General features: G+C 43.4%; 1 protein-coding gene across 2 annotated transcripts in view; it reads left to right on the top strand.

The window, feature by feature from the left end:
* Nucleotides 1-6454: 6454 nt before the first annotated feature.
* The window catches only part of RAB3B (RAB3B, member RAS oncogene family), a 58621-nt gene continuing 41182 nt past the window's right edge, over nt 6455-23893 (top strand). Inside the window, exons 1-2 of one of the 2 annotated variants that reach the window (XM_069863107.1) lie at nt 6455-6527; nt 17576-17803. In XM_069863107.1, coding sequence (XP_069719208.1) covers nt 17576-17803 — 228 coding nt within the window. In that variant the 5' untranslated portion in view covers nt 6455-6527. Of the gene's footprint in view, nt 6528-11411; nt 11490-17575; nt 17804-23893 lie in introns of those variants that run through there. The other variant, XM_069863106.1, reaches the window with a different exon arrangement.

Here is a 23893-nt window from a genome sequence, read left to right as displayed (position 1 = left end):
GGGGAAGGTAGGTAACACGTGTAAAAGCGGTTTCACATCTCTGGATTGCAGGGTAAACTTAGTTTTGATCTGTTACTTAAATATTTTTCTGCTTGTTAGTTTTATACCTGGATGTTTTAGTTGCTAACTCCTAATGCGGGTTCTTTGCACCTTTCTGCTTTTTCATCTAGATCAGGAGATAAGTGCTGGCTGGCATTCTCTCCCGTGCAGAGAGATACATCTTGAAGCTTTCATCCAACACTTGCTTTATGTACATTGTGTAACTTCATGCACACAAGCAACTCCACAGGGTTTAGAGGAGCTGCTTACAGGTCGGTGTTCATTGTAGTTGCGTTTAAAGTTAATTATGCATTGCAGTAGCTGAACAGTGCACAGTAACCAAGGCCTCAGATCAGTTTGCCCCCATCAGCTTTGTTTTATATGTTGCCCATCTGCATATGACTTGCAATAAACCTGCATATTTACATAACTTCTCTAGATGCATCCTAGAAATCCCCTTGGATTTGCAGCTTCTACTGCTTTTACAGGAATAACAAAACCCAGACACTTCAAAATTCTTAGTATTAGCCCAGGGACCTGCCAGGTCAAATCAATCTCGTGTAAACAAACATGCTGTCAGCTCCCTTCCTCCTACAAACAACCCACAGAGAGAAAAAAAAGAAAAAGTTAATTAAAGAGTGGCTGGATTGCAGCTAGCCATCTGGCTGCCTGAGAGCAGAGGTTGCACTGTGCACCTGGGGCTGAACAGGCTTTAAGGAAGTGTCAGACAGAGACTTGGGGAAACCTTTCCTTTGCCATGCTTAGCAGCAGAGAACAAAAGTGCAACAACCAAGAAAGCCAGCATGGCCTGTGTCTCCTTCATCCTCCTGGCATGCTGAGTTTAGGAGTCATCTACTTCAAATGCACTTTTGTCCCCATGGCTGTTTGTCTGCCATCATATCTAGCCTGCATCAAACCACTAATGAGCTTCTTTCATTGTCCTCGCTTACAGCTTGTGTAATGAGTAGCTCTGAAGTGAGACATTATTAAACCCTTATGAATGCAAGGTCATAATCCTTGAAGGTGATTCAACTTTTAGCTTTTGGCAAGAGGAGAGGTATTTGCATTGTGCTGTGATATTCGTTTGCAGCTGACCCAGCATTGTGCCCAGTTGGGTTTGCCCAATGTGAACAACTTCAGGACTATTCTTTGACAACTGTGGATCAAAACTTGAGACCTGAGGATGGAGATTCAGAAATCAATACAGGTGGAATTACACCAAACTGAACTCTATAGAGAGAGCAGGATAAAAAGAGGAGGTTCACTGCAAGTTCATGCTTGCCTCAAGAGAAAGCAAAGTCAAAGGATGAAGTTTATCTAAAAGGTTGTGTCCCACTTCCAGACAGTTGTGTAAATTATGTTTGGGGCTAACTGAACAGGGGAGCTGCTGCCTGGAGGGAACCGGGAAACAGTCATGAACATCTGTCAAAATTGTAGAAGTCACTTTGTCTCGAAGTTATTTTACACATTAACTCATTTCCTCTTTCTTCCTCCAAGACAGAGGTGCTGATTTGTTAAGCAGTTTAGTCAAATAAACTCAGTTTGCTTTTCCTTTCAAAGTTTATCTAGTGTAAGGAGTGGCTGCATACAGTTCCCAGGTCTGCCACTGTCTGGGGAAGACCACTTCTGCCCGAGGTGAGGGTTTCCTCTTGCAGCTCCAGCCCGGTGCCACCACGTCAGCGTGACCTGAGGAGGAGGAATCTCCACTGCCAGCTGACAGCCAGTTCCTGTGGCCCGTCACAGGCAGTGGAGACAGGGTCTGAGACTTGTGTGACCCTCTCCAGGCTGTGACAAGTGCCGTGCCATAATTTTACAATGGCTAAATCTGGGACCAAAAAAAGAGGGACCCCGAAATTCTTTGTACATAACTGCACTGGAAGCAGGGACTGGCTGACTTGTGCTTAGAGCATTCCAGGTTCTGATTCAGAACAGCAAGAGATGCTGTCAGAAATCACCCCACGCTGACACTCGTCCCAGGACAGGGCTGAGCAGCCCATTGAGCAAGGTGCAGGGAGCGGGCAGGGTATGTCTTGGGTGTGGGATCGTGGAGTGGGTGGGAGACAGTCTGGACTGCATCTGGCTAGGGCTGTAGGTAACTGGTTGCTGATCAGAGATTGTTTGCTGGTATATAGTCATTTTTGGACCGTTTTGCACATGCATAGCATGGTATAATATCTATATATTGCTACAGAAATATGAATTGATAAGGACTACAGATGTTCTCCCTGCTTTCTGAGTGTGTTTCAGGACACAGCATAACATGCTGTGCATAAAAAAAAGCTGCATTGTCAACACAGTCAAATTTACTCTGGTATTTCTAATAGCAGGAACAGTTTTCAAACTCCAATTTGTAAGGATTTTTGCTGCATTAACCCTGTTAAACAGAACGAAATCCGCATGTCCTGGGGACACAGCATGGGGCATGCATACTGCTTGTTCCACACTGAAGTGGAGAAGCACCTGGCTGAGTGCTGCCTGTTGAAATTAGGAGGATTTTGTTTTCACCTAGCTTCTCTGGACAACAGCTGATAATGAGCTGAAACTGCTGCTCTGTGTGCAAACTGTTCTTCTTTGGGACAAAATGTTATCAATATGCTTACCATGAACTTAGACAGCAGGTCTTTTAGTCTCAGGGACATCAGTATCATTACTGCTTACAGCATTGCACATGGCAGATCATCCTCTTTGATTTAAGTGCTGTGGTGCTGCTCTTGCTGTAGTAGTAAATAAAGCCATAAATAAAGCAATAAATAAAGTAATGGTTTTAGAGGAGAGGGAACTGAAAACATTGAAATTGTTTCCTTAGGTCAGTCGCACTGTGTGAGGGTGCAGTAACTTGAATTAGGAGCATTGGGAGAGTAGAAGACTGTGTATTGTGCTCGGTAAACATGCTTGCATGACTGCTATGAGACAGTCAGATCCACGTGTCTGAAAACAAGATAAAACATAACATCTGCTCATCTGCTCTTCCCTTCCACCTCCACGGGCTTGTGGGATTTCCCTCCTGTTTGCTCATTTGTCCACCTGTAAATCTGAAATAATACAGACCTTCCTTACTGGAAGTTGTGTAAGCAACTCATGACCGTACAACGTTAAATCCAGGATGGGAAGTGCACCAGCAGGGCTGACAATATTCACTCCATTAATTATAGAAATATGGCTAAACAAAATGATAGACAGAAAGTATCACAGCAAATTCCCCTGCCTCCTAATTACCTGGATATATACCTTCTTCTTTTGGTTTACCCTGTCTGCGGAAGGGCTTTTACAATGCTCCAGTAACAGCTGGATATAAACACTAGCATTTTGGGGACAGGGTGGAATCTGGAGATGCTTTTGGAAGTTAGGCTAAACAGTGGCTCGGTGCTTGTCACGGGATGTTAAATCAGGTGATCACTAAGCAGATGGCCAAGTGATCCTAAGTTATAACATGCCCTTTGCACCAAAGCTGTAGGTATCTGCCCAGAACCACTTGCTTTCCATGTTGGTGCTTCATGGGGCTGTTGGCTCACGATGCTTTTCTAAATTGAGCTTCAGTCAGCAGGCAGAGGGAAAAGCACCACCTGCACCACAGGTACCGTGTTGGGTAGAGTGGAAGTCAGATTTTGGAAAAGGCAGAAAACACATTTCCCAGAGCAATGAGAGGACTGCAAAGAGTTAAAATAGACCTTTGTAGATGTCAAACCTGTTAGGCTGTCTTTGAAGTACCTATTGTAATGAGTCTAGTATTTTGTTAGGTATGGATTATTTCAAGTTGCCTACACAAAGCTGATACCTTGTTTAAGGCTTAAATTGGGGTCTGGCTTATATAACAACAATTTTACTTGCAGTTTTGATGGCAGATAAACATTGTCATTCTAGATGAGGGTAGAAAATCACTCCAATGCTGGGTAGAACCATTTTCTGGGCCACCTGGTGGATTGCTTTGGCAAATAAAATGAAGAAGCTGTATGGCATTTCTGATCTGCAGTGAGAAGAGTTCCTTGAAACTTCCCTGCAACTCTCCTGCAGTTGCTCCTAAACTGCAGACCTTGGCTGTGTGCTAGTTATGCAGCACTGCTGTACTCTCTGGCTTTCTACGTTCTTGTGATACTGTTAACTAGCCCTGGAGGAAATGTATTGTAGCAATAAAACCAATTTACAGACTCCTTTGAAGTAGCTGGAATGGTATAAAGCTAAAGCTTGTCCAAGGGCTGGTTGACCTACAAGCCAGTCCGAAGATGCTTATGAAGATCATCAGATGTGCACAAAGGTTTCACAAGTAGGCAAAGTGATCTCTGTCCTGCCTGGGCAGTGTCCAAGCTGAGCCAAAGTGCTGTACATCAAACACAATATCACACCATGATAAGACTGGGCAGGCGGGGAACTGTGCTCTGAGGGACGTGGCAGGTTGCAGAGGCACCTCTTTCCCTCGTTGTAGAGCCCTGAAGTCAGATGTGGTCCCTGAAGGCTGAAGGTCAACGAGGAGGAAGAAGACAGGAACGCTGCAACTCCAGTATCTCTAGGTGGCTCCTGCTCCAGCATCCTCTTATGAGGGTGATCAAGAAACTCCTGGGGCTGATCAAGAACCTTGTCTTTGAGCTTAGGCACTTGCCTGGCAGTGGGAAAATGCACTGCCATCTGCGCTGGCTCTTTAGGAAACAGATTATCATAGAATCATAGAATCACCAGGTTGGAAAAGACCCACCGGATCATTGAGTCCAAGCATTCCTATCAAACACTAAACCATGCCCCTCAGCGCCTCGTCCACCGTCCCTTAAACACCTCCAGGGAAGGTGACACAACCACCTCCCTGGGCAGCCTGTGCCAGTGCCCAATGACCCTTTCTGTAAAGAATTTTTTCCTAACGTCCAGCCTAAACCTCCCCTGGCAGAGCTTGAGGCCATTCCCTCTTGTCCTGTCCCCTGTCACTTGGGAGAAGAGGCCAGCACCCTCCTCTCTACAACCTCCTTTCAGGTAGTTGTAGAGAGCAATGAGGTCTCCCCTCAGCCTCCTCTTCTCCAGGCTAAACAACCCCAGCTCTCTCAGCCGCTCCTCTTGTTCTCCAGCCCCTTCCCCAGCTTCGTTGCTCTTCTCTGGACTCGCTCCAGAGCCTCAACATCCTTCTTGTGGTGAGGGGCCCAGAACTGAACACAGGATTCGAGGAGTGGTCTCACCAGTGCCGAGTACAGGGGGAGAATAACCTCCCTGGACCTGCTGGTCACGCCGTTTCTGATCCAAGCCAAGATGCCATTGGCCTTCTGGGCCACCTGGGCCACTGCTGGCTCATGTTCAGTCGCTGTCAACTGACATCCCCAGGTCCCTCTCCTCCAGGCAGCTTTCTTGACAGACTTCTCCTAGTCTGTAGCTGCACAGGGTTGTTGTGCCCCAAGTGCAGGACCCGGCCTTTGGCCTTGTTAAACCTCATGCCTTTGGACTCAGCCCAGCGGTCCAGCCTGTTCAGATCCCTTTGGAGCCTCCCGACCCTCCAGCAGATCGACACTTCCACCCAGCTTAGTGTCGTCTGGAAACTTGCTAAGGATGCACTCGATGCCTTCATCCAGGTCATTGATAAAGACATTGAACAGGGCTGGACCCAGCACTGAGCCCTGGGGAACCCCACTTGTCACTGGCCCCCAGCTGGAGATAACTCCATTTCCCACCACTCTCTGGGCCTGGCCAGCCAACCAGTTTTCCACTGAAATTGCTATAGATCAAGACACAAATTCAAACATTTGCCATTCATCAGTCCCCCTTTAGGAAAGAAAACATTTTTCAAGACACGTATCACTACGAGACATACTAACTTGAAATTTGCCACTTATCGTTAGGCTTCAGAGTTAACACTCCCAGACTGCTGACCGAGCGTCACAGGAACGGCGAGTTCAGCCCACGCTGCCATTCTTCCCACCCCTCTTCCCAACCGAGCTCCCCTCCATCCCCGCTCTCCCTGCCCCGCTCTCCCTGCCCCGCTCTCCCTGCCCCGCTCTCCCTGCCCCGCTCTCCCTGCCCCGCTCTCCCTGCCCCGCTCTCCCTGCCCCGCTCTCCCCCTCCTCTTCCTCCCCCCGCTCCCTCGGGGCTCCCGCCCGGCTCCGCCCCAGGTGCCGTCGGGGAAGGGGGGGCGGCTCCCGCCACGCCAGCAGCCGCGGGACCGCTCGGCTCGGCTCGGCTCGGCTCGGCTCGGCTCGGCTCGGCTCGGCTCGGCTCGGCTCGGCTCTTCTCGGCTCGGCTCTTCTCGTCTCCCCTCGGCCCAGGTAGGAGCCCTGCCGGGCGGCGCCGGGTCCCTCCCCGTCGGGGCGCAGGCTCCCCCTCTGAAGTGACGGGGAGGGGGGGGACGGGGCGTCGCCGCCTCCTCCGGCTCCCGCGGCGCCGCCCTTCGCCCCAAAACTCTTTCCCACAGCCCCATCCCGGGCTGGGCGGGGGGAGCCGGCGGGGTGGGGGCTCCGTGCCCCCGAGGCGAAGGGAACAGCGGGGACAGCTCCGGGGTAAATATTTATCGGCAGTTCGAGGTGAGATAATATTGTTTTATCTTTAAAAGGGGCGGCTGGGGAGCGGGGCTTTGCCGCTGTGCCAGCCCTGCCTGTCCCCGTCACCCCCGTGTCTGTGCGGGGAGTCGCAGCGATGAAGCCCAAACCTGCCGGGCAGCAGGAGGAACCGCTGGGAAATGAGGGGTTCGGTCCTGGTGCTGCCGCTCTTCGAAGGGGAGAGACCCGCCGCGGGTTCGCTGCTCGCTGGACAGGTGGCAGGATGGACTTGGAGGCTGTTTGCTTCCTCGAGGCTCTGGAGCGAGTCCAGAGAAGAGCAACGAAGCTGGGGAAGGGGCTGGAGAACAAGAGGAGCGGCTGAGAGAGCTGGGGGTGTTTAGCCTGGGGAAGAGGAGGCTGAGGGGAGACCTCATTGCTCTCTACAACTACCTGAAAGGAGGTTGAGGAGAGGAAGGAGCTGGGCTCTTCTGCCAAGTGACAGGGGACAGGACAAGAGGGAATGGCCTCAAGCTCCGCCAGGGGAGGTTCAGGCTGGACATTAGGAAGAAATTTTTCACAGAAGGGGTCATTGGGCACTGGCACAGGCTGCCCAGGGAGGTGGTTGATTCACCTTCCCTGGAGGTGTTTAAGGCACGGGTGGACGAGGTGCTGAGGGACATGGTTTAGTGTTTGATAGGAATGGTTGGACTCGATGATCCGGTGAGTCTTTTCCAACCTGGTGATTCTATGATTCTATGATTCACACAGAGCCAAACAGACCTGTCGCTCTCATTTAATTCATAAGAAGTATAAACTCTCCGGTTTCTCCGCTTTATGCTGTACGTGTGGTCTTTGGCCGTGTGTTCTAAGGCTCTGCCTTCTTTTTTCACCCATTGTTTTCTCCGTGCGTGCCAGCAGCAGGGCAGCTCACCCAGTGAGCGTGGGAGCATCGTGCGAATCCCTAGCACCTGCACGAGCGTTTCCAGCTTTTTACCTGTCAAGGTTCTGTCTCCACACCGTCCCTTCTCACAGCCCGAGCAGCTGTTTGTGCAGCACATCAGGTTGATCTGACCTAAACTGATTTGACCAAAACAAAAAGGGGGTGGTGATGGAGGTTAATCTTAACCTGGATTTTCCCCTGGCCTGAGATAATATAAGACAGTGGCCTCAGAAGTTTAATTCACGTTTCTGTGCACTTCCCTGGTGGCAAACGTAATTTCAGCCTCTCCTGTGCTGTTCCTCATTGCTCACTCCTCTCGCTCCTTGTTGCTCTAATAACTGTTGGGATCTACATGGTAGCCTGGGTTAGCTCTGCATTCAAATAAACCTCCTCTTTTAGGCGTGTTTTTTAATTCCTTCTCCTTCCCAAGGTACAAATGTCAATGGAACTATGGTCTTGATCTGTGTGTTCAAATCCGCACCCAGATAACGGGAGCGCTTGACTGGATTATAGTTAAAATTGGATCCATATGGTGCCATATATAAGAGTGTAACTAAAAGCCTTTTAGCTTCTTTTATTTGTGCTTGTTATCCTGGAAGTGGTTGTATATGGATTTACTTGGACCTTGGTGTGATCAATGCTTTCAGGATAGTTTTATCAGGACGATTTATAATTTAAGTCAGAAGAGAGGCAAATAAACCAATCTTTTAATCAAACTTCCTTTCCAGCTTTACCAAAACTGTGCTGCCCTCTTTGCAGATCCTATAGATTTTTTTGGGTAGCAAATTACAAGCATTAGATCTTGCTGCATCTAGGTGTAGCAAAGCAATGCGTGTGTTACAGTATTCATTAGCATGCTAGATGTCATTCAATAGTGATGTTCACTGACTTGCATGTGGCTCAGAAAGCTTCTCCTACTTTCATTTTCACATGATCTGATGCAGCCCCAGATCAAATGGGCAGGACGCAACATCACATTTCATGGTCTTGCATCACGCTGGCTGGTTGTAGTGCCGGGAAAGGGCACTTCATGCCCACCTAACCCTCCCCAGTAGGTCCGTGTCTGTTCCCTGTGACTGGTTGGACCTGGGGAAGCATTTTTTTCTGAGGCAGCTCTCAGTGGCTAACATTGAGAAATGTCCTGAACTGGTAATTTCAAGTATGCTTCTTGCTGTAATAGTGTATCTTGTGCTTGAAGTTCTGCAGTATTTAGTGAGCTCTTTTAAGTGTCTGCTTAGCTAACTGCAGCGCAGTAATATTTGATTTTTGACGTAAGCAATAAGACTTGTGTTTGGAAGTATTAGCTAATTAAAACAAGGGCATTTTGAGGGTGCTTGTTCTAATCCAGGTTAGCAGGTGGTTTACGCCACAGCACAGAGAACATCATAGTTCAGAGAAACAAAGTAGCTTGGTCTTCACAGATTTTCTGCTTGGAAGAGAACGACAAAAGGCAGTAAATTAAAAAACTCCTGCACAGCAGAGGCATCCTGAGCTGGTCCTGTCTCCGTGTGGTTCTGGTTTACAGGTGGTTACTACAAGTCCTGATTTGCTCAGGACAGCAGCTTGCATTTACCTATAAATGAAAAGTTTTAGACTTGATGATGCAGAAAAGTCAGTAACTCTCTCCTGCACACGGGAGGAGGGGTGTCTATCAAATCTGCACGTGGTCTGACTCTAGCTCTGGATAGTACGAGTTCCATCATGTACCTGAAGTTGCCTTCTCTTCCACCACCATGGGAGGCCATGGTCACAGCTTCCTCCGTGGAGGGCTGCATCCCAGCGCAGAATGTGGCCGTGTCCTGCCTTCTGGGAGTTACACGTGTCTTGTAGCAGATTCATCTTGTGCATCGCTCCGAGTGCTTTCACGTCACTGCTACTTCAGTATATTCAGCAGTGAGATACTCAGGAGTATTTCACTATTGCCTGCTCATTCTCAGAGAAACCAAGGCAGAATTTCAAGGCTGGAGAGCCGATGAGAAGGGGACTGAAGTCTGTTATCTCGGCTGTCACTGCAGTGTTTGCAAGGGAAGCAAGGGCTTTAGTGATGGTGAGTTTTGTAATAGCCGTCAGCCTTTCCAACTCATGTTGTTCTCTGGAGATGGGGCTGGATTGCGGGTCAGCCTCAGCTTGCAGTTGTTTAGGTCTAGAAATTGGCTGGCTACTGGGATTCCCAAACGCAAGGAAATATTCAGGGAACTGTGGAAATCTCTGCATCCTCTCTTTAGGGCATAAAGAGGATATAAATGTCTTGTTCCATGCATCCTTTGGGAGGGAGCCAAGCTGGTTTCAGTCAATAGCTCTCCTTTAGAAAGGGAGATTTTTGTACTGTTAAATATTTTTCTTTGTATCTTTTGGAGTAGGTGTTTGCCAACAGGCATGGAGCCATGTGGTGATTAAAGAGCCATAATGAAAATGCTCATAGAAGAGAGTAAAAAGTGTGGAAACTTTTATTTCTTTACATTTTTGCTATTGTAAAATTGGAATGTCTAATTCCTCCTTCCTGAAAGTTTTGTTATGGCTCTAAAATGGACTTCAAGGACATAGAACATTGTGCAGGAAATGGGAGAGGCATGGCTGCAGACACAGACACATTTGGCTCAAGGAAATCTTTCTAACAACAGACCCTGCCTCCTGCCTGACAAAATCTAGTGCTAAAGTCAGAGAGTTGATGAGAAAGGAGTGATATCTGCAGGTTCTTGACTTTTGTTCTACACCCAGCAAATTCTTAGAGGAGTTTTTGAAGCTTATGTTCCCAAATCTGAATGCATAATAATAATTACATTGTTTAAAGTTTGGTGGGTTTTTTTTTCCAGTTGTCATGCATATATTGAACTCATTTTATAACATGTGAATTCTGGACCAAATCCACTACAACCATCTTCTTGCAAAGGCTTCTGGACTCATTAATAAATTAATTTTACTTTTTGCTGTCAAGATCAGGTGCTTTTTTAAAATAACGAACACAGACCTTATTTTCTTTATGTTTACCCTGTTAAATTATTTTTTCTTCTAAATCTATCCAGTTATTTGGATGACACCTCAAAATCAGCTTCTGGACAGTACTGAAAAGTGTCAGCCAGAGGCTGTCCAGGAAGCAACTGTTGCAGGGGTGTGAGAACAAGAGGAAACGTAACCCATACAGAAAAATGTGCAATACTCTGGGCAAGAGCAAGGTGCTGTCTTGTTGCCAAGTGAGGTGACTGTCAATTGTGAGGATTGTGAGAAAGTATTTGTCCTTGTTTGATCCAAATTCTAACCCGGAGTAGGTGGCTGTAACTTGTTATTTACATAAGATCTGAGTTTGTCCACGTGTTTCAGCAGTGTCCATGAGGAAAGGTGATGTAAGTCAGGATGACAAGCAGTGGTTTACTGGAGAGGAAATGCACCAGAGACAGTTGGCTTTTAGATTATATTAGCCATGAAAAAGAGGACTAAATCCTGTTATGTTTTTCTGCTCTAAATCTGAAATAACCGTTACCTTATGGCAGTCGTCCTGGTAAAGAGGTGCCGTAAGGGGGAGTCGCAGGCATTTCCACATCCTGTTGCCATTTGCCTCTGCAGCAAAATAGACTTTGACCCAGGCTGATGTATGCAGATATATTTCAGCTGCTCCTTGGTTCCATTTACTTCGTTGCCTTTCTGCAGGAACGGTGTAACAATTCCTCTCTGCGGTTTTGCATCTACTTGTAGGATTTATCTGGAACTTTTACTTTCGATTAAACAAGATAATGGCCATTTAATAAATTCTAAACTTATGACTCCAAATATCTGCTGTTAACTTAACATCTGTCACTAACTCAAGTGCTATTTATGTTCTCTTTGTATGCTACAGGACTTTCCCTTTTAGCTTCAGCGAATGAAGCTCAGACTTTTACACAGTGGTGTGTGTTCACAATCTAACCTGCCTACCTGTTAGTCTCTTACATAATATTCTCATGATCCATCTTTACCCTAAACATTGTAATCCTTTTGCTTCTGCATCACAGGTTCAACAGTGTGACCACTTTCTTGGTTCATATACTCACAGCAAAGCCTCCATCTGTCTCATGGATTATAGATCTAAATTGGTAACTATCACTTGCTTGCAATTATTTATTAGCAGTTATATGAATTGCTCATGCTCATTGTTTTCTGCTTCTGACAAATCTCTCTTGTAGTACTAGCATTTGTATAAGATTCCTTAAGGTCATGGCCTTATTTCCTTTATGAGCTTTATTCTTAGGACAACATACATTGGCTGTAAAAAAAAATTCTGTTACTTGATAGAAATCCGATTGAGGGTTTAATTTGATTGCTGAAAAAGAAAAACACAAGTATTTTTTTCCAGATGACAGAGCGCATAAAGGAGTGAGTTTCTATAACACAGAATTGGCATAGGTGTGTACTTTGTGAACTGCAGTATTTTTAATGTAGATGCACTTTTAAAGACTTTAGGGGAAAAAAACCCCACAAAGTATTAACTCTTTTGAAAAGAAGTTTTGCTGCATGTCAGTAGTGTCTCTCATGGATTACTGCTAAGCTGTAAATATTAGAGGTGAAGAAATCATTTGGCTTGGCTGCTTTTTCACTTCTTCCCTACTACGTAGCTTACAGAATAGTTTCCACAGTCTTTTAGCATCTGCAGAGCTGTCTACAATGCTCCTGTCCTATATTTCTATAAGAGCCTTGGCAAATATCTGGTCTGTTTGACTTTAGCACTATGTACGTGTTTGCTGTTGTGTTTTTTTTTAACTTTTACCGTTATTTAGCCTCATTATTTCTGCTTTTGCTAAATGAGTGTATCTAGTAATCTCTTTCCTTCCTTCCATACTCCTCAGTGCCTATGGATAGTGAGGAGTCTAACAGGTACAGCTGTGTTGGTGACTGTGCCCCTTCTCTTATTTCCTGCTGTTACTGCTTACTCCTTCTAGACTGACAGTTGTTAACTTCTTTCTCAATTTTCCTATGTTGGCTGATTTTGAGCACTTGGGAACAATAAAATGGAAGTAAGAAAAAGGAAGTTTTGACTCTGAAATATGGGAATGGATTAACACTGGTGGCTCTGTAAGGCAATAAAATAGCGTGTCAGGGGAAAGAGGAGAGGCTCAATTGCTGAATATGCACAAAACAAGACTGGACCCAGCCTGAAGTAGCATGTTGTTTTAAGATCTTTGACTCTTAGAAATATAGAGGGGCGATTTCACCCTTATCACCTCATGTGCCTAATAAAAGAAATGTGTGTGCTAGCAGATGATGATGAGACAGCTAAACAGTGTCATTGAAACTGTCACTGGTCCTAACACTAAATGTAGTACATTTCAGTTTTGGCTTTAAAAATAAAGCAGTGACAATGTTTTTGTTGTTAGAAATGCATAGAACTTGTAATAAACAGAATACAGAGGTTCATAACAAGTTGACATTACAGGTATGTCTTCATGTGTACTTTGAAGAATAAGCTCCATCAGTGTGACCACATTTCACGGTTAACTGGCTGGCAGCAGACAAGGAGACTCTTTTCCAAAGACAATTCAGACTTCTTCCTCACAGTGTTGTGAGAGAGAGTGGGATGTGGCACTTTGGGACATGGTTCAGTGGGCCCAGTGGTGTTGGGTTCACGGTTGGACTGGATCATCTTAAAGGTCTTTTCCAACCTTAGCAATTCTATGATTATATTCTATGTGGAAATGACCATGTCTGTCAACAGACCCATGTGGTTGCTACTAGAGATGCTTAAACTTCCAAGGTAATGATAGCATTTCTTGTTTCTTGATTATGAGTAGATAGAGAGGAACAGCCAAAGTTTGTAGTCAAAATGATAAAGGCTGGAAACACTAAGTTTTTTTTTTCTGGAAATAAATGGATGGCAAGATATGCTAGTTGATTTCTAAACACCATCAGCTTTTGACAGTTCATGTGCTGCTTTTTACTGAAGTTGACTGTAGGGAGTAAATATTGCAGAACTGGAGCAGCAGTGACCGCTTTAAGGGATTTGTAAGAGCCATAACACTTCGATGGTTTATGTTGCACTGCAAAACAGTTTGATTCTTCACCACGACATTGGTCACAAATTAAAGAGCGCAGCTGTATCGAGCCGTTTATATGACACTTTACAGCGAGTATTGAAAGCAGTGAAGACTGGTTTCCCATAGAGGTGTCTTATGGTGTGATAGGCTTCTTTTTTAAACTCCATTAGACCAAAACGGAAAATAAAAGCAGGAGAGACACCTTGACTGAGGAAGATATTCTTTGGTGGCTAATAAGCTCTGATTAAGATTTTATTGCTTTAGAGCATTTGTAGCATCTGCCTCCTGTGTGGTTTCTCCGTCTAATGAAAGACAAGCTTACGCTGCAAGTTTTTTTACTCAATAGGGAAATAATAAGGTATCTCATAGCTACATAACTGCCTTTTCTCACAAAGCTAGCTGGAAGTGGGTGTGTTTGAGACCTTGTTCCCATTACTAAAGTGTATGGGGAAAACAGGTTGTCAATGTTAGTATGCTCTTAGCTACAAAGAAGGGGGATACCCAGGTAGAGAGCTAAAAGATGCAGGGTCTCGTGCCGAAGTATTCCAAAAGACAATCTGATTGGCACCTTTTTCTTATCCTGCATAATGGGTTTCCTGTAATGTAGCTAAATCTTCCCTGTATAGATATTTTCTTCAGGATTATTCCAAGGCAGTCAAAATGTAAACAATCACGAGCCTCTTTCTTGCAGTCTGCTTGCCAGTTGTGTTTGACTTGGTCTTCCATAACAAAACCCTAGTTAGTCTGCACATGCTTGTAAAACAGCAGAGATGCTGCTGTATTTGGAGCCATCCTAAGCACAGAGCACGTGTAGCTGAGTGCCCACAGAGCAGGGGGTTACACTGCCAACTGAACATCCTTTCACCAAGGAGGGAATAAAATCCTCCTGGAGAGATGGCTGCGTGAGCTGTTCTGGCAAGTTGGACGGGAGCTGCCTGACATTGGTGCATCGTTGTCTTTTCCCTCCACTGCTGATGCTGAATCTCTGCCAGGAGTGGAGGGCCTGCCGGAGATGTGACTTTGTGGACCTTCCTCTCAGTAGCATAGCAACTGCCATCACTTCCCACTGCTCGGTCCCCTCTGCTTGGCTCCATCAGCTGTGCTGGATCAGGAACTGAACCAACTTTGAAAACAGCCCTGCAAAACAGGAGAAGTTGTAGGTGGATTTATTTTTAGCTGGGATCTCTGTGTTCTCTGAACCAGCTCTTTGCATGATCCTCTGGACTGGCTTAACTAGGGAGCGCTTGGAGCAGGGCTGGGACAACAGGTGGGCAAGAGGAAGGGAGGGGAGGTGAAATGGGAGAAAGGTCCAGTTCAGGGGCAGCCCTCTGAACGCTTTCAGCCCAAATGCTGCTGGAGTGCATCTTCAGTAATGACCTGAGCACTGATCAGTAATTAGTACTAATGTCCTTCTAATTTCAGACTATTGGCCAGAGGAGGGGAAAGGGAAAAGTCAAATTTAAGCAACAGAATAGAATTTTCTTTGAAATTTTTGAGCTCTGACACTGCCTCTAATGATTCAAGGAGCCAACCTGCAGCATCTTCAGTGTAGCTCAGTGGCACGCGCAGGCCAGTGAGTGTTGTGCTTCTATGACAACAGCCCTGTGTTCTGTGCAAGTATCGTTTGATCTTATTTTCTGCATTGTGCTTCCAACAAAGCTGCCCTAGCTGGCCACGTTCTGTAATTGCTTTTTTAACAGAGATCTGAAAGTTGCATTTGTAGCCAGGTACACTTTTGATTATAGCAATCGAGGGGGGGTTAATAGAAGCAGCAGTGTTTCATTTAGAAGATCGGCTTGGAGTGCACAGATGGGTTCTGTGAAGGCAGGGGTAAAAAGAAGATATTGATTCCTATATGATTGGTCGAATACTTCTTTGTTAAAGGTCTGGCTCTGAATCTTTAAATGGCCAGGCTTCAAGTGATGAGGGCGTCTCACTTTTTTCAAGCTTCTGTGAGCAAAAAGGAGTAGAGATTTTTAATACGTTTTCTTCTTTAGTAAGTGCACATCTCTTCTCAGGGGCATTTGTGGAACTTAGGCACATGTCTGAGGAAGATAAATTACTCAAACACAGAACTTTTTACTGTCTTTCAGCTTGGTGATGACACAAATCAACTAATCATATGTATTCATAATTTTTGCAGCCAAGATTTCTGACATTTGAACCAAAGCATTGGCCTGAGAGAGAGTGTGTGCGCGCGCGCATGTGCGTGTTTGTGTGTTTAAGTCAGTTGGATGCTGAATTCTTCCTTTTAGAAATTCCTGTTAACAACCATAAGGCATGAGGAAAAGAGCCTTTTTCTGATACGCTGGTGAGAAAAAAAGATTATACTTGAGTTTTCTGGCCTGCTTGCAAAGGACTATAGTCTTACTGAATAGCAGCTGAAATTCAGAAGAGTGTGTATCAGAATTGTGTTGTGTCCCACAGAGAATCACTTGTGGGAAGATTTTACTGCATTCAGTGCATCTGTTGACTATTGAGCTATGGATAAAGTTCTTCAGAAACTGTCCTTGGTAATGCAGTCTGTGGATAAAACGTCCATTGCACCAGCCCTTTTCTGTGTGAGAAAGTTGCATGTGTTTAGCTGGAGATAAACTACTATGTGTATTTTTCTGGAGTTTAAACTGGGTTGGTTTTGGTTTGTTTCCCCTCTGTGGGGGAATTTAAGTTAACTTGTCATCCCAATTTAAATTCCTTTTGGACATCATTTTGGTTTATGGCTGTTTAAGTGCAGTGAATTTTGAACTGTTTGTCTTGGGCTTTCACTGACTGAGTGAGTGGAGTCTTGTGTGCAGGTGAGACTTGCTAAGAATGAAAGTATTTGGCTATGTGGTGACAATAGACATTGGTGGGAGTTTTGTTCCCAAAGATGCCCATGAGTCTCAGTTGAGGGGAAAATGAACGTATTCCTTTGGATGCCAGGAGAAAAAGAGACTTTGGTCTCCGCTCAGCGCTTTCTGACACTGCACACAAGTAGCACATGTCCCTAGTTTGTTGATTGAGTAGCTGCTAATCAGACCTATGCTGTTATCGCTCCAGTTTGCACAAGCCCCTGCCTGGCTGTAAGGAGCTGAGGTGGCTTGTTTGACGTGGGGTAGATTTTGAAACAACATTACAGATGAAAAATGTGGTGTATCTATTAAAAGGTAAAATTTCCTTTTTCTCCACTCAGTAGTAATTCGGTCTGAGTAGTTGTCTTTTGCTCTATACAAATGGAGATGAAAAGTCAAGGGCTTTGCTTTCTCCAGTGGAGCATCAGAGCTGCATGTGTTAAAGCAGCCAGGCTCCTCAGTGAGTTCCAGCCATCTCGATATTTCAGATTCTACAGCTGATTTTGATTCCTGACTCCAGTTCAGGGTCACAAGAGATGGCATCTCTTAGGCTGCAACTTCTACTCTCCCTGCCCCACTCATATTCCCAAATCTTACCTCCGCTGTAATCAGAAGGGATAATTTATCCGTTCCAAGTGCCGCCTGCAGCTCTACTGAGCCATCATATTTTATGCAGGTGTTGTTAATTTTAATTGCAGTCTTGACAGAAGAGAGGTATTGGACAGCTTCAAAGTTGACAGCTGAAATTCCTGATGGTTCATCTTCTCCCATTGCTCCCCTCGCCCCGAGTAAAACCTGAGGACAGCACTCTTCTAAGGATAAAATGGCAGTGGTGCATGAGCTACAAATGAAGATTTTTCCTAGCAGTTATAAAAGGAATTATTTTGGTACACTTGTCTTGGAGGCTGCTTAATGAATTGCATAGTTGGGTGCACTGCTAAAGATTGTAACTCTTGGTTGCAGTGCTCCATTTTATGGGAGCACCAGAAGTGGCACGCTGCCACAGGAATAAAGAATGCTCTTTCCCCACTAGTATTTGAACAATCTGCAACAGCCATCTGTTATTCCTTTATACACAAAGCAGCGCAACAGGTGTATTTCTTAGGTATGGAAATCTTACCAGTAAGGAAGTGGGTAATAAAAATTTGAAGCCAGGATTTAAAACAAGATTTCAAGGTGTGCTGCTCTTTATTCAGCACATATAGTGGTTATCATATTAGAAAAAAGAGAGATAATCTAAACATATGGTACACAGTTAAGTAAAACAAATGCTGAACTGCTCTTATATCTGTTCTTTTTCAATATTTGTCATTTTCTTAGATGGCTTCAGTAACAGATGCCAGATACAGGCAGAAAGATACTTCAGATCAAAATTTTGATTACATGTTCAAACTCCTGATCATTGGCAACAGCAGCGTGGGTAAAACATCCTTCCTCTTCAGATACGCTGATGACACTTTCACACCAGCCTTCGTTAGCACAGTAGGAATTGACTTCAAAGTGAAAACAGTTTATAGGAACGACAAGCGGGTGAAACTACAGATTTGGGTAAGTGCCAGTATTTTAAAGAACGCTTTCTATTAATCCCAGCAAAGTCATGATGATAAGAAGTGGTTTGTTTGGAAGTAGTTTTTTTGATTAATATAGATTTTGATTGTTCGTAAGGGTTTATTTTTGTGGCTGTATCATTTGTATCCCTGCAGTAAAGCTGAGTAAGTTCTCTTTATGTTGCTGTCTCACTCAACCAATGGGACTCCTGGTATGGTCTGAAGCAATTGCTCTGTGTTCATTGGGGTCAGTGTACTATGAAACTGAAACAAACCCAAAGCAGATCTGGAGCTCTCGAGCAGCACTTTTTGAGGGAGCACTGGTAGGTGAAGAAATTCAGTGAGTGCTTAATGGATAAACTCCAGGCATAGCTTCTAGTATCAACCCATGCTCTCCAAATAAGATACTTACATCTTCCTGCAACTCATGTGCCCACACAGCAGCACCAAACCAGCTCACTTAATCCTTCCAGGGCTCCTCAGGGGAAGACAGATATGTGCTTCGAACAGTTTCTGCTGGCACAACTTCTTGGTAAATCAAATGGGAAGAGAAATTATGCAGGTAAGCTGGAGGCTCCCTCTGCTTAAACACCCAGTCATGAGATCTCTTCAGCCTTTTTGAAGTACAGCACCCTAAACCAGTTAACAAAATTTAAAAATAAAAAAGAGAGAGTTTCTGAGCTGCAGAGTGGAGGACCAAAGCCAGGCAATTGTCGGTAGCTCATGATGTTCCTTTTATGGAAAGAAGTGCTGTCTTCTATTCTACTTGCTGGCAAATTGCTTAAACCCCACAGTGTGAATGCAGTTTATCCTGATGGTGCTTAAACCCGCTGTGACCCAGTGAATTACTCAATACATTTAAAAAACCTAAGCTCAGATTGCTGTGTTTTAAAGTATCATGGGGCTCCATGTGGAATTTTAGTTAGCAAGATTCTTCTGTTTTGCATAAAAAGAAAAGATCTCAAATAGAAGATATGAGGCTGATAGTCTCTTAAACAATTTCAAAGGAGTTAGCTTAATAACTTGAAGTAGCTGCCTACTTAGTGCTTTTGGCTTCTCCTACAAGTTAAGCTTAAAATTTAGACTTGAAAATGAGTCAAAACGGTATAGCACTTCTACCAAAATCTGCCCCAGCTAAGGGAATAGCCTTCTAATTGATACACTTGGTTTCTAATGAATCTTTAATTATTACATTTGAATGTAAATTTTTTTTTTTAAATTGATTGTGTCAATCTTTAATAGTCACAGTAAAACAGCAAGAGTCTAAAATGAGGAACATTTTTTTTTTTACTGCAACAATATGATTCATTTTATTTCTGTGTTGCCAGGTACTAAGTACAACAAACTAATAAAAGATCCTTTTCAAATTACAAAATTCTGGCATTGAAACTAATGTAGATTACCTGACATGAAACAGTTTGATTTAGTTTAGGGTTAAAGTAATAAGAATGTTTAGACTTCAGGCTCCGTAAGTAACTAAAGTTAATTTTCATCCAGTTTGTTTTTCTTAATCTTGGAACCTGAAATTCTCTAATAAAGTTGTGTAAAAACAAAATGGAAAGCACTATGAAATACTTGTGGGTTTTTTTCAAAGATACTGAGATTAAAATGAATTAAGCAGTAATTTGAAGGCTTTGTGGGAGAAAAAGACTTTAGTAACCATAAACTTCTTATGAAAAGAGATGTCAGGTGGATTCCTTGAAATGTGCTATCTACAAAACCTCTAATATTGGAGTTACCATCAGCACTGTTGATTTAAAATTTATTTTCAATAGGAGTTTTGTGTTAGTGTTTGACAGTTTCCAGAGTGACTCGTGTTCTTTTCTTCTCTCTTTTTGTGCTCCTTGCATGGATCCCCGGTGTGAGTCAATATTTAAGGACCTTAACAAAAACATTAAGTCTGTACCTCTATAAAAACCACAGTATTTGAACGTGTTTACCTCCTGCCTGACCTGAGATTAAGCTTGTAATTTCAATGTATTCTTCAGGGTACATTTAGTAGTAGTGGGGTCCATTAGCTTACCAAAACTATGTGTTCCTGTGTGTAGGAAGGAAGAGTTTTCTTACCAACCTATTTTCCAATTACTTTTTAAAATGATTTCCAGCTGCTATTGAGTTTCTATGAGTGTAGGACCCTGCAGCTCCATTGAACGCTTTGCTTTTACTTACAACGTTCCAGTTATGTTGACATTTTTTTAAATTATGCTCCCTCAAGGGTTGATGTTAAGTCTTACCTGAATCAGTTTTCTGTGAAACTTAGTGAGGAAGGAGGAGGAGCAAGTCTTAAATTAACCACTTCAAACATCTTTAGGAAATACAGAGAGGAGCACTTCTTGGATCCTCTAATGTTCACTGCTTTGCAGGGCCAGATCTCTTTCAGTTCATGGGTGCTTGTGGAGCTCCTAAGCCTGTGCAGCTGTGGCAGACTGGAGGTGCTCAAGGGCTGTATGCAACCAACCTTGGTTTGTGTCCTACAAATCTCAAGGCTGGGGGGAACTTAACCACTGCTGGGCTGTGATCCAGAGAGATCAGTGGTCAGCACGACTTTCTGCATGGTCGTTTGCCTGCGTTGAACAGAACAGCAGAATAATTGGGTGTAGGAACCCAGCTGCAAAATGCTCCTTGGGTTTTCTTAAAGCTGAGAAAATTCACGCTGCTTCAGGGATGCTTTCAGGCACCAAGCAGCTGCGTGTAAAGGCCGCCAGCGTGTTGCTGTGTCAGTAAATGTTGTTCTGGCCTATCTCACGCTTAATATCTGCAGTAGAAACTGATGAGCATTCATAAGCTGGAGATCTAGCTTCTGTGTTCGTGCTGAGTTTGAGGAAGTCTGTACTTTGAGAACCTGGGATTTGACAAGCTGTCAGGCATAATGATCAAAAAGAGAGTGCTGCTCTGTTCAGTTTTGATGTCGCTGCTGGGCCTCTTGCTTTGTTGACATTAACTCAACCACCCAAACTGATATTTTCATAAGATTCCTAGGAGTTGTGATAGTTACCCAGCAGTCTGGGGAATAATCTGCTTTGAAAAGACTTAAAGGAGCATTTCTTTTGAATCTGAGAGGAGTGGGACTCAGCAAAGATACTTGTGGTGATTTTAAGGTAGAATGATAGCTCTCCTGCTGAAGAAGAAAACAGTGAAATGGTCCAGAGAGGGGCTATGTAAAACAGAGTTTTGAGAGGCCTTATTCTTCATTAAAGAACTCCAAGACCAGTTAACTGCATTTTAATTTCAGGTCTCTCTCCTGTCTTGTTTAGGAATGGTGTTTTTATGTGAATTGAATAAATGACCTTTACTGAGAAAATTTGTTTTGCAGTTGGATGAGATCTGGTAGCTTAAACTTTTATAATTTATGGCTTACATAAATATATTAATATAGTATGTAAATATTCTAATATCTGCATAAATATAATTCTTGGATTAGATTTTTTATGTCACTGCCACTATATTAATGCTTTCACATAAAACATCTCCTTTACGATATATTTGTAAGGAGCCGATTTATAATCTCTCTGCATGTGGGGTGTACAAATGGATTACTTCTTTCCTGACCAACAGTTTTGTATTCCCAGAGTTGCTAATTACTGATTACTGAATGAAAGCTATTATATTTTCAGCTAGGTATGTTTTTTTTATTATAAATAAATCTCAAAGGTAACAGTATTATATTCTTAGCAGATGCATACAGTTAATACTCAATGCAGCGTTCAGGTTGCCTAGCAGCTAGAGAAGGCCACTTTGTCCAGATCCAGATAGAAGCAGGGTGACTGAATAAAAGCGATTTTGGTTTTAGGTGAGAGCAATGTGAGATTTCTTTCCTTCCTTTTGTGCATTTTTGTGTCTCTTGGTGGTGCGTGGTAATAATGGCAGAACTCTTCAGCAACGCAGTGTTGAGGTTAACTCCTGAGGGGCAAACTCTAGTCCTTCACACTAATCCAGTTTTGGTTAATTCCATCAGCAATTTGGATAGTAGCACTGATGTACTGATGGAAAATTATTGGCAATGTCCAAAACGTTTGCACACCGTACTGTGTGGTTTCCGTGATGAATTGCATTATGCTTTCATGCAGCGCCCTACACAATGGAGTCTCATTTTTGTTGCACACGCTATAAGCATATATGTGATTAATAATAAACATAATTAAATACAGGGTTTGACAGCTGGTATTGCAGTTGCTTTCAGCCCTTTTTTTCAAAGGCAAATAGAGGTTAAATTTAACTTCAGGTTAAAAGGCAAAAAGGATATGACGTTCAGATGGAGGCAGCATGTTTAGACTGTAGCATGATTTTTCTTTTAAGGTGCTGCTTATCAGATTGAAATTGCTAGGATGAGTATAGCTTTTTCTTTCCCATAATCAAAAACGTTTCTGTGGCTTAACTGCTGAAACCCGTAGGGGTCTGAGGTTAGCTGTAGTGGATGTCTGAAATGCATTACAGCTTTCAGGTGTAGCTGGGAGAGGGTGTAAAGCAACATCGCTCTGTTTTTGTGGGAAGGATCTTTGCAAATAGGAGTATGACAATTGCTAATTATACTGAGTGGCAGTTACCATTACAAACAAAAAATAATATAAACAAAAAAAGACCCCCAAGCTTTGTAGCTGTGCTGAAGGCAAATATGCAGTATCTCTAAAAGCTTTTTGTATCGGTTGTTGCCCGTGTGACAGGGTGTTAACTGTGCACTTTACCTCATAGGGAAGGAATTCAAAGTAACTCTGGTAACTAAGTTAATTTTTTAATTTAAAGGAGGCAAAATTAGAACACCATCATACTTGATTGTAAATTTTAATGTTAATTGCACACTTAACCGAAAGCTAATTATGCATTTCAGATGCGAGAATCATCTATTCCCCTGACATCCTATTCCCATCATATTTTTGCTAAGTTTCTTATAAACACCGACTTTAAATTTGAATGCGTGCACAAAACTTGTTTCTAAAAAAGAGATCATAAGAGTTCTGAAATGTAATATATAGATGCAGTAGTGATGGATCTCTCTAAAGATCTAATGGGCCTGATTCTGCTCAGTAGGTTCACAGCTGTTGTGAAGTCCTCTGGTTTTGCTGTTTAGACAAAGAATTAAAGTGGACAGAGTCATGATAGCAAAAAGGACAGGTTGATCCTTGTAAGAAAGGCAAGGATTACATCTTATTTGCAGCATTGAGGACCAACTGGGTCCCAGGAATAAAAAACCATCAGGAGTAAATGGATGTAAAGCACTACTTCTGATGTTCAAACACAATGCAGAATATTTGACTGGAGAAAAGGCACAATAGCTGTGTCTGTAATTCAATTCCAAGGTCTTGGTTAGATCTCAAGTAATAATACTCTTGTATTGGGAAGAACTTGGTGTTTATGCCACTCTGAATGGTCTGTAAGATTAGAGTTACAAGAGTGATACAAAGAAAAGAAATAAAAACTTAACCAGCTACCCAGGATTTTATTTTTATCCTACTCACTGTTAAATTTATTTAACAGCCTAAGCTTGCTGAGCAGGACACGTCTGTATTTGCAAATAAACAGTTGACACAGAAGGTTTATTTCTGTTTATAGTTAGTCACCTCAATCCCATTGTTATCTAATTATAACTCTACCTTCCAGCGGAGGCCAAATCCAGCTTCAGTCTAAGCTCTGTTGATGCTGGAGTTCTCCCTGCCTACAATACTGGATTTACTCTCTCTGCAAGGCATGGTACCTCTTTCCACGCTTTCTTTGCAGAGTTACTGGATATATGGAGCACCTGCCCTTGTTTGGTGCGTTACAGTAAAGTGAAAAAGTTGCAGTATTGCATTCAGAGGTACCCTGCTGTATCCAAGAGCAGGGTCCAGTATATTAGTTTTGGTTGATTAGGAGTTCCTGATAGTTCAATGGTCTGGAGCTTTTCTAGAGAAAACGGACCAATGTTAACTGGTTGTCCAGTCCTGGAAAATCTCAAGGGAAATTCTTCAGCTGATGTAATAAGGCAGTTAAGCTTTGAAAGGACAAATAGTTTGCTGTCCTCTTGACTTTTTGCATTGAATGGTTTTACAGCAGAGATTTGGAACACATCGGTACTTTCCAGTAATCATTTTACATAAGGTCTTAGGCCTCCAAATAT

The sequence above is a fragment of the Phaenicophaeus curvirostris genome, chromosome 8, assembly GCF_032191515.1.
Source record: "Phaenicophaeus curvirostris isolate KB17595 chromosome 8, BPBGC_Pcur_1.0, whole genome shotgun sequence".
Lineage (NCBI taxonomy): Eukaryota > Metazoa > Chordata > Aves > Cuculiformes > Cuculidae > Phaenicophaeus > Phaenicophaeus curvirostris.
The sequence above is the reverse complement of the archived record's forward strand: the minus strand, read 5'-3'. Positions and strand labels throughout refer to the sequence as shown.